The 10,986-nt window shown below is 46.3% G+C and overlaps 1 protein-coding gene across 3 annotated transcripts; it reads right to left on the reverse strand.

Annotated features, from left to right (window-relative positions):
• Positions 1-575: 575 nt before the first annotated feature.
• Positions 576-10,172, reverse strand: RNASEH1 (ribonuclease H1). 3 transcript variants are annotated; one of them, XM_045548974.1, is made up of 8 exons: positions 9,928-10,166; positions 8,129-8,244; positions 6,725-6,895; positions 4,967-5,066; positions 3,203-3,257; positions 2,611-2,695; positions 1,920-2,044; positions 576-987 (listed from the first exon to the last, which is right to left on the reverse strand). In XM_045548974.1, the coding sequence occupies exons 1-8, from the start codon at positions 10,053-10,055 to the stop codon at positions 892-894; spliced, it is 876 nt and encodes a 291-aa protein (XP_045404930.1). In that variant the 5' UTR covers positions 10,056-10,166; the 3' UTR covers positions 576-891. The 3 variants fall into 3 exon arrangements, with proteins under 3 accessions (XP_045404930.1, XP_045404931.1, XP_045404932.1); XM_045548975.1 differs by having other exon boundaries at positions 877-965; positions 9,928-10,170; XM_045548976.1 differs by lacking the exon at positions 576-987 and having other exon boundaries at positions 1,957-2,044; positions 2,611-2,691; positions 9,928-10,172.
• Positions 10,173-10,986: the final 814 nt, after the last annotated feature.

Genomic DNA, 10,986 nt, shown 5'->3' on the forward strand with positions numbered 1-10,986 from the left:
ATGAAAAAGAAATGCAAGGAAGTCATTTCTATAAGTCAGAATTACTTTTGGAGGGGGTGGGGTGTTACGGGGGGTCACCTGGCAAAGGGTGCGTCCCACCAGGGTGGTGGATGCCAGGCACTCCCCTCACAGTAATAACTCAGTAAGCTACGCAATTGTGCCATTTCCTCTGTTTTTATTTATGACAAAAAGGTTTGAAACTAAATATGTTATGTCAAACATTTTTTTAAAACCTGCACAGTATTTTTAACAAAAGAAGCCAAATAAATTTTTGGAAGATTTATTTATGCCTCTTGGTCTTTAAAAGTAGTAACTCCCTTGAGAGCTGTCTAGAAGCCAGGGTGGCCTGTGTGCAGGCTTTGAAAACCCACATGCAGGTGCCCAGCGAGCAGGCAAGCCGGGCCGAGACCCTGCTCACGCTGTCCTGCTGCGCTGCGGGCCCTGACACCGGGCCTCATCCTTCTCCAACCTGCGCACGGGCACAGGTCACCTGTAAAAGCAGGAGACTCAATCCTGCAAATTCTGCAAATCGGAAGGTAAATGAACGCTTTCAGAATGTTTCTAGACTTCTTGTCTGCATCTTTTAATCAATGTTTTATTGATTCCTTATCAAAACCAAAGCCATGACATTTGGGGCCAGACTGCAATAAAACAAGCAAGAACAGTGTTAATAAAGGTAAAGTTGAAATCTCACACAATTCTCACATCTTAGAGATGTTCAATTTATCATACAGGTAACCACTTCGTGTCACAGAGAGCCACGTGCCTCCCTGATTCTGTGTGAGAGCCGGGTCTGCCCATTCACGGCAATGGCCCAGCCTGCAGTCTTCCCGTCCGTGCAGGGACAAGTTGCGACACAGCCACTGGCTCAAGTTTCCTCAAGTACCAGAGTCACTTTGCTCCATCTTCAGATTGCTTAGCTCCTTCTCTGGCTAACCTATCAGCCTCTTCATTGCCTACAAATCCTGCGTGACCAGGAACATGCATCTGTTAAAACAAATTTTTCCCCATTATTTTTACTAATTTTTACACAAGCAACATACAACTATATTCTCATTGTAAGAAAAAGCTCAACTATTCAGAGCAGACTGTGGAGTCCAGCTCTCCTCTGCAGCTCCTCTTCCCAACGGGATTCTGAACAGCACGATACATGTTCTCAAAGCATTTATGCGATGATGTATTTACAAAAATTCCATTGTTTTTCTACAAATTAGATTTTACTGTTCACATTGACTTTTTTCCCCACTTAGCAATGGGACTTGGCAAGCTTTCCAGGCAAAACACATGTGTGTACAGCTGGGTGGACGTATACAGACACAACACACATTACTGTCTTTAAAAGAATGGACGTACTTATTTAACTACTGTTTCCATTTATGCTGCTGAAATTTACATGTCAGGCTACCAAACTGCTACCAGTGGTCCCTGGGAAGGCACACAAGGTAGGGTTGAGACCACGGTTGCAGTTTATCTTGCTCTGTATTGCTTGAGAAAAAAAACTTTTTAATAAAAATGATTTATTAGAGTTTCCATTTTGTAATAAAAGTTGTGTTACTAAGGCTTTATCACACAACCTTATGATAGTTTTATTTAATATTATGGCTCATTCCAAATACACTAACAGGCTGACTTACAGCTCCCTTCACTAGTGCCGAGGTGGGCCTGGGCCAGGCGTCACCGTGCAACTAACACACGTGACGACCACAGAGCACCCCCAAACCACACTGCCTGCGTGGTCTGTACCCAGCAATACTCTCCTCACAACAGTGTCACTCACACCATCATCAGAAGAATCAAATGTGTCTTAATATGTGTTATGGTAATACTTTCATGGACACCGTTACATCATGAATCACTTATGGCAACCATTCGTCCCTAGTAAGTTTGGACTACCCGGTGACAACAGCCATGACACTCACCCACTGAATGTCCATACCCCGGGTAAGCTTCTCCAGCGCCACGAAGTCCTCTTTGTTGATCACGTCTTTCCCAGTACTCGTCTTCCACCCGTTCTTCTTCCAGCCTTGAACCCAGTTAGTTATACCTGTGGGGACGTATGTGCACTGGTGAGTCACTCTTGAGTGTCCCGGCCTGTTCACCTCCCTAGTCTGACCGCTTACAACTGCTCCCCCTTGTATTTGAGTCACCATCCTGGACTCTTCACTTCCTTGGTTGGTCTTGGTTGCTCTGGCCTTTGGCACAGCTTGAAATTCCCAAGACTCTTCCCTTTCCTAGCTTGTATTCAGCCTACAGCTCTCAGCTTAAGATGTCACTTCCTCCAGACAGCCTTCCCGGGCTCAAAACCATCCTCGCTGTGCTCCTACACACGGCATCACATTTAGACTAGAAGTGCCAGGAGAGCAGAGGCTCCCCCACTCGTGACCACATCTCCAGTACCCAACAAAGAAATAAGCAGCATGTGGGAAATACAGGAGCAGCAGAACTGAGACTCCAAAATCCTCACTCTCCCCTTGTACCTGGCCAGCCAAATGTCACCCCCATTGCCATTTGGGTCCTGCTCTGTCACAACACCTCCTAGTAGGGAAAGAAATACCTGTTTCCCTTCATAGTTACCAGAAAAACACGAAGAAACAAAATGCGAAAACTTACCATTTATAGTAAACATACTGTCCGTATATAGAACCAGTTTACTGATGTTCTGAGCCTTTGCTTGTTCAATGGCTTTACAGGCTGCCTTGAAAAAATAAGTTGACAGTCATGCTATAGAAAATGTTCAACTTGGACATTACTGATGCTCAAAATTATTCAAAATTGAAAAATCTGCCCTTTTTGCACCCTTCCTTTTGCTCTTTTCCTGCTGTGACAAAGGGTCTGGTCGTCCTCGGTGGCGAATATATCACACTCTGTAAACCCGTACCTTGCTCTTGCCCTGTAGTCCTTTCTCTCCTCAGTGAACCTCACTTTTGTGCTTGTCAAAAAAAAAAAAAAAAAAAAATCCCTTCTTTTTCTGTACTGTGACTATATTCTCCATGTGAAATAATGCTACACATACAATTCTGTGTAGACACCTATTTGAAATAAATTCTTAAAATTATTCTAAAAAATTCTTATCCTTCATAATTGTTATTATCCCCAAGTTTCTTCTAGACTTAGAATCTTATATATGTAGATAGTTTTAAAAAATTGGTATGTTCATAGTCAATGCTAAAAAATGATGAAACAAATATATTTGATAACTTACGTGAATTTCTGCTCTTTGGTTTGTCTGTCGCCCAGGAAGTCTAATGCCTATGTTTCTGTTTCAAAACAGTGCAAAAGAAAATACAATTATAAACCTGATTCTCAAAGTGATTCCTCTTAATGGGTAACAATAAGCTAGTGTGTATTTTCACTTGAAACATAAAAGCATCAGATAAAAACACAGCCTTTAAAACTCAAGCCCACAGAGACTGCCCGAAGCAGGGAGGAGCACGGACGTCTCTGCACTCGGGCCCCTTCTGGCCTGCCTGGGCTCGGGCAGAGGAAGCGCTAGTCCTCTGCAGACCCGGGTTAGGCCCTGTGGCAGCAGTGGGAAGACTCCCAGGGGAAATCTCAGGAATAAAAATGGAGAAAGTCAGACTTTAGACGGAAATTTCCAGATAGCTTCAGGAAGTAAAGGAGGAAAAAGAAACCAAGGAACCAGAAAAACCCTCGTATCAGGTAATTAAATCTTGGAGTAAGCTGGGTGTGGTGCTGCACACCTGTAGTCCCACCTACGTGGGAGGCTGAGGCAGGAGGATCACCTGAGTCCAGGAGTTCATGTCCAGCCTGGAAACCAAACTCCACCTCTACTAAAAGAAAAAACACTAGCTGGTGCTTATCATCCCAACACTTTGGGAGGCCAAGGCAAGAGGATCACCTGAAGCTAGGAGTTTTGAGACCAGCCTGGGCAACATAGTGAGACCCTGTCTCTAAAAAAAATTTTTTTTTTTTTTTTTTTAAATTAGGTAAGCATGGGGTGCATGCCTGCAGTCCCAGCTACTCAGGAGGCTGAGGTAGGAGGATCGCTTGAGCCCAGGAGTCGGTGGCTGCAGTGAGCTATGAAAGTACCATGGCACTTCAGCCTGGGCAACAGAGTGAGACCCTGTCTTTGAGGGGGGGGAAAAAAAAAACGGGAAAAAAAAAAAACCCTGGAGTAACCTGGAGACCAGAGCTTCCTAAAAGAACAGGCATTTCTTGAATTAGAAGAGTTGAAAACGCAGCATGAACAGTATAAAGCAATTGCCCTGTTTAATTTCTGGAAGCCAAGAGGCAAGTGTAATTTCTGGACCTGAGAGGCATTAATAGGTGTCTTAGGCAAGCACTAAACCCGCGGACACTCAGTGCCACACAGGCTTGCCTCCTTTTCTGGGGTTCCAAGCCAAAATGAGAAGTTACAATGAAAGAAAGTGAAAAACTTTGTAAACTATAAGCTCAATGGAAAGGTACAGTGAAATTACTATGAGCAACTTACATTAAATAAGCCTGCCAGTGCTGTGGGCCCTGCACAGAACCCAGCAGCCTACCAGCTACTCTGCAGGGGCACTCACGCCCAGGGGCTGGGTGTATTTGAATGATCGCGTTTCACATCACCTTGGCTTTGTTCCTTTTGAAAAACAAGGGACCACCTCCAAGAGGGCCTATGACGTGAGGGCTTCCCAGCCCCGGGGCATCCTGCCAAGACCAGCTCCGGTGTGCCAGGTGACTGCAGTTCAGAGGTAGTGAGGTCGTTCTGGCGTAAAAGCTCACCAGTGAGACAGACTAATCCAGAGTTGGGACCGGGAAGCCAATGCCGAGCGAGGCTCGACCACTAGTCCACATCAACACGGATCACAGCTCTGCTCTTCTGCTATCTCCTGCCAACGCCGTTATCTGGCAGGTTCCAAATAATCGCCCCATAAGCAGATCCTGCCTCACCTTATCACAAGTTCTGGAATGTGATTCAGTAAAACGTGAAGCTCAAACTCAGCTCCCTTTGCTTACTTACAGGGGATGGCCCGGGCCCCAGTAAACACCGATGCCTGCCCGCGCCCTCCTGCGCCCGTTACTGGAGCAGCAGCCATCGGTGTACACGACGACAAAGTCTCCTGTGGGAGGGAAACAGTAAGTGCTGCTGGGTCAACACTACTGAACACTGAGACCCACCTCAGAATTTCACTGTGGTTGCGTCAGCATTTTGAACTCAGAGGGCAATTTAAAATGCTGTAGAAACAGGATCGATTCCTTACATGGGGCACCGGACACTTTTTGCTTGAAATCGCTTGTATTTTGGTCTCACATGCCAGGCAAGTTCAGGGCAAAGGCAGACACTTTGCAAATGAGAACTCACTGCTGCTTACAACCCACATTGAGGTGTCAAAGGACAAATGACCCTGTCCTTTCTATGCAGGGTCACCTTCACTCAGGAAAGCCGTCCACCCAGAGACAAGCAGCACTTCAGTATGACGGCGACCCTGCCTGCCAGGAGGCCCGGTCCCCTGGCCAACACCGCTCTCATTTCTCCCCTGGCATTTCTGCCACTAGTCAAGTGTGGCCCCATCTTAGCTTCTTTCCATCAAGGCAGAGGGTGTGATCGACATACCAAGACTGCAAAGAACAAGGTGGAAAAGGACCGATAGGGGCCACTCTCAGGCCACGAGTGACCAGCACCACTTTGAGCAGCATGGTGGAAGAGAAGTCAGGCTGCAGAGTGTCAAGAGCAGGGCGTGGGAGCAAACAGAGGCAGCAGGGCAGGAGGCGTTTGCCCGAAGGACTGCAGACGAGCACAGCAGAGGCAGAGGGGACAGGAGCCTCTGGGAAAGGAGGGGGACATGTCCTCACAGCAGTGGGCTAGGAGCCTGCAAGCACATGGGTGTGAGGCCAGCCTCCTCGGTCCCACTGGAACCTGACTCTATCAGCATGACTGCAAACTGCCTTGCCAGCCACTGAATTGTCTAAGCAGTGAGCACCTGTTACAGGCACTTCAAGCAGCTGTCGGCACACTGCAAATGGCTCGCGCCCCTGCTACTCCACAAGGACTTGCTTCAATTCCTATCGATAAATAACCAAATAAAGAATACTTGTTTGATTTTTTTTTACATAACTACAAAACTGATCTAAAATATAGCTTGATAAAACATTTCCTATTGGTTTCCCCTGAATTAAATTAAAACCTACAAATATATTGATTTATATAAAAAATACTATTTTTATTTTCTGTTCATATATGTAGAAGACAAAAAGGAGACTTATATAGCCTAAGTCACTAAATATATACAGCTGATTCCTGGGGTTAAAGGTAGAAGAAAAGTTCATTACTACTTTGTTTCTCAGGGTAAGGCAGGATCGCTTATGTTTTGCAAATATTAAAAATAAAAGGTTAAAATGCTGGTGCTAACTGATTGTAATAAACAGCTCCGTCTAGGGCCTCTGTTATTTAAAGAAGCTAAAATCTTGGCATTTTCCTTACCTTAGTGACATAAGTACCGTGTGCATGGGGAATGCCTGCCTGTCTTTCAAAGGATTAAAATGTTTTTCATTTCTAGTCCATATAATGGTTTTCCCAAGACATCCAAAAGTTTAATTCTGCACTACTTGATCAATTATCATATTAAATAGCGACCATACTGATTTGTAAATAACCTTTACAGATAAGAATGAGGATAATAAACAACAGCTCAAATTCCCCCATAAGAAAGTGAAAAAAGTTTTTACATAATTATTTTCACGATTGTTATATTAAAAATAAAAAAATAAAAAAAAATACCCATATAACAAAACGTGTCTTTGCTAACTGGAGGGGTGGATTCTGTGTCCTGTTTGACATGCTTTGCACATGGCTCTGCGCTTTCATCTGCATCTTCATCTTCATCCAGTGGCTCACGGGGTCGCTTGCTGGCTTTCATTGGTGATTCCTGTACATGTTTATTCTTCTGCCCTGAAAGACAGAGTCTACTCATGAGCCAGAAACAATGAACATAACATGAAATGCTTAAGAATGAAGAAATCTGGCTGGGTACAGTGGCTCATGCTTATAATCCCAGCACTTTGGGAGGCTGAGGCGGGAGAGGTGGGAGGATTGCTTGAGGCCAGGAGTTTGAGATCAGCCTGGGAAATGCAGCGAGACCTAATCTCTTTAAAAAAAAAAAAAAAAAAGAATTAACCTTTGTTAAGATTTAGAGTACTTAATAAAGAGAAACATACTTATATTGAAAGAATTGAGATATGAATAAATTACTAATTGTTTAAAAATGAAATATCTGTGAAAAGGAAGTATTAAGAACCCAACCCCAACCAAAAAGACAAAAGCCATACTTTCAAATTTGCTTTCTGTCCAAAACTGATTTCTCCACCAGAAGTCTCTTTAACAGCCACTGGGGAGGGAGAGGGTAAAGCAGAAATGCACTGAACGATGGTCTCCCTGCCTCTGGACGAGCCCTTAGGGGTGGGTTCTGAGATGACCTGCCTCTCTCTGAACTGTGCTTTGTCCAGGATTGTGGTGACATTCCAAAGGAGCAGTTGCTTGGTGTACGAGCATCTTAGTGGGCTCGACAGAGACTCTTCAAGAGAAACTGATTAAAACTGTGCTCTGCTCAGTCTTAATCCTCTACAGTAAAAAGGTACATAAGTAAAGTTAATGAAAAATCACTTCCTCAAGGTAGGTTCAGATACATTCTTAAAACTTGTCCTCTACACCTTGCTTATCTGAGTCCTGTATATCTGATGTCCTTTATATTAGGCCTTAAACTTCAATAGCCACGCTTTCTGTCACACATGAAATTGGAAGAAATCCAGATTGTATAGCTCTGTCTTAAATAAGAAGGAAACACCACAAGAGTGCGTGCCATGAAAGGAACCACACTCATCCCTTTAAAATCACAGCCTATTCAGTCCAATAACAGTGCAACCATTTTTTAAAAAGACAAGAAATCACGGCACAGTGAGGTCACTGAATGGAACAGGGGATCTGAGTCCTGCTTGTCTCTAATACTGCTACTTACACAAACCAGTGTTCTTAACTGCTTCCAGCCCATTTCCTAATTTGTAAAATGAAAACAAATACAGTGTCTTCTTTATGTGCCTAGAAGGTAGCTATATAGATCAAATGACATCTGGGATTTGAAAAGCTTCGCATAGGTTAAAATGTCACATTGATGTGAGCAGTGACTACCTTCTGAACCGTCTGGGCTTGCAGAGTTCCTGACAAAGGCCCAGGCCTCATCTTCTGTAGCAAACTTCTTAAATCTGGCAGCAGGAAACCGGTCCACTTGTGCTTTGCAGTCATTCCTGGAAAAGAGATACAGTATTATTACCTTCCTCCTTCCCTTTAACTTATCTGCTTTTTAATTAACATTCTTTTCTCAAGTTGGGAATACAGTTGTCCCTTGGTATCCAAAGGGGAATGGTTCCAGGATCCCCCCTGCTCTCCCGATGGATACCAACATCAGAGGATGCCCAAGTCCCTTAAATAAAATGGTCTATTGGTATATAAACTACACACATCCTCCTATATCTCTAGATTACCTGTAATACCTAATACAATGTAAATGCTATGTAAATAGTTATACTGTGTTGACTTTTTTTTTGGAGACAGGGTCTTGCTCTGTCTTCCTGGCTAGAGTGCCATGGCATCATCATAGCTCACTGCAACCTCAAACTCCTGGGCTCAAGCAATCCTCCTGCCTCAGCCTGAGTAGCTGCGACTACATGCACATGCCACCGCATCTGGCTAATTTTTCTATTAAATACTTTTTGTAGACACAAGGTCTCACTCTTGCTCAGGCTGGTTTTGAACTCCTGACCTCAAGCCACCCTCCACCTTGGCCTCCCAAAATGCTAGAATTACAGGTGTAAGCCACTGCACCCAGGCTTCTGTATTGTCTTTTTATGTGTTTTTTTAAATTGTTTTATTTATTTGTTTACTTTTTAGACAGGGTCTTGGTCTGTTGCCCAAGCTAGAGTGCAATGGCATCATCATACCTCACCAAAACCTTGAACTTCTGGGCTCAATTGTTATTATTGTATTTTTTATTATTTTTTCCCCAAATATTTTTGATCCATGGTTGATTGAGTCCAAGTATGTGGACTGTAGACACAGAGGAGGGACTGTAGTGTGAAAAAGATGGGCTGTCAGTTCCTTGGATGCAAAGGGTCACACCTTATAGTGCTTAGTTTTATCTTGCACATCACTCTACACTCTGTGTTCTACTGTATGCCAGCCAGACTGTACACAAGCACCATAAGACTTCCCTCAAACTCGAAGCATACTGAACTTCTGGGGTCTTTGTAAAAGAAATTCTATTAATCATTCCATTATAGCAAAAATTTCAACTTCTGAGATGCTTCTTCCTCAATACTTTAGCTGCCACGCATAGGTAAACACAGATAATAAACCTGGATATCACACAGTGGGAAGAGTTCTGGTCGTGAAGTCAAAACACCTGGGCTCCAGACCTATTTCTGTCACTTGCTTGCCCTGTGAGCTTCCTGGCCACTGGAAACACACCTGATAATGAGAATAATCCCACCCACCTCCAAGGATTGTTACAGGGATCCAATTGCAAAAACCAGTTTATCATAATTTCTCTTTCTAAAAACACAGGGAAGACTAAATACGGTACTGAGTTCCAGCTCCAATTTAACTGGTACGGAAAATCTGGCAATGCTGCTTGATATCGATTACGTGTTACCTTTTGGGAATTCTCTAACTGCAACAACAACAAAAGGATTAAATACAGGCCCCTGGCCACCCTCAAGCTTTACGTGGCGTTTTTGGTATTCCAAACAGAACTTCAGCGAAGGCGCCGCCAGGCCCGGAGCCTCCCGGAACCCGCCAGCCGGGCAGGGAGGCGGGGCGCAGACACGACCCACCCACAGAGGCCGGGCGTGGCACACGCCGCGACAGCCAGGCTCCCGCCGCCGGGTTCACCGAGCGCCGGCAGGGAGCTGCCTCGGGGGAGGGACACTCACCAGGTCAGAAAGACCCCGGTCCTGCGGCCCCTCCTCACGGCATAGAACATCCCGAGCCCGCAACAGCCACGGCTGCAGTGCACGGCGGCCAAGGCGACTCTATGGGCCAGCGACAGCAGCCTGCCCATCGCTCACTCCCAGGCACCGACGAGCATCTTGGCTCCGGGCCCTACGCGGAAGCACCCCCAATAACCCCCAACAATCACACTGCCGCCGCCGGCGCAGAGAGATGACGCACATCCGGGCCCGTGCCCATGCAGAGGGGGCGGGGCCTAGGGAAGGGCGGAGTCTAGGGGAGGCGGAAGCGGGGCGGGGCCTGGAGCCTGTGCATTTTGAGCGCGTCGGTTTCTGGGATGCCAATTAGAAAGTGATGGCAGCTAATCCCAGCGCTCTGGGAGGCCGAGGCGGGAGGATCGTTTGAGCTCAGGAGTTTGAGACCAGCCTGAGCAAGAGCGAGACCCTGGCTCTACTAAAAAAATAGAAAGAAATGATCTGGACAGCTAAAAATATATATGGAAAAATTAGCCGGGCATGGTGGCGCATGCCTGTAGTCCCAGCTACCTGGGAGGCTGAGGCAGGAGGATCGCTTAAACCGAGGAGTTTGAGGTTGCTGTGAGCTAGGCTGACGCCACGGCACTCACTCTAGTCCGGGCAACAGAGCGAGACTCTGTCTCAAAAAAAAACAAAAAAGAAAGAAAGTGAGACCCGGGGGAGGTCCGGGGTGGGGTCTCGTCTGGCGTGGGGCGGAGCCTAGAGAGGCTTGGGGGCTGTGGGCGGGGCCTGCGGGCCGGGCCGGGGCGCACCTGCCCACGGAGGCCCCGCCCCCAGGGAGGCCGCCGCTCGCGTCCGCCGGGCGGCAGTTCGGGGGTCGCGGGCGCTCTGGGCCTGGTTCCCCACCTCGGCCGCGGGGCCAGCGCGGGGAGCTCGTCCACGCTGGGGCCCGGCACCCCCGGCGTCACGCTGGTCCCCCAACGGCTCCCCCAGGCCACCAAGAGAAAGGCTGCTCGCTTGCCTATTTTTAGTGGGCACAAAGACAAAGAGTGAATAAGTACAAACGGC

This window comes from Lemur catta, chromosome 4 (assembly GCF_020740605.2).
Source record: "Lemur catta isolate mLemCat1 chromosome 4, mLemCat1.pri, whole genome shotgun sequence".
In the NCBI taxonomy this organism is placed as follows: Eukaryota; Metazoa; Chordata; class Mammalia; order Primates; family Lemuridae; genus Lemur; species Lemur catta.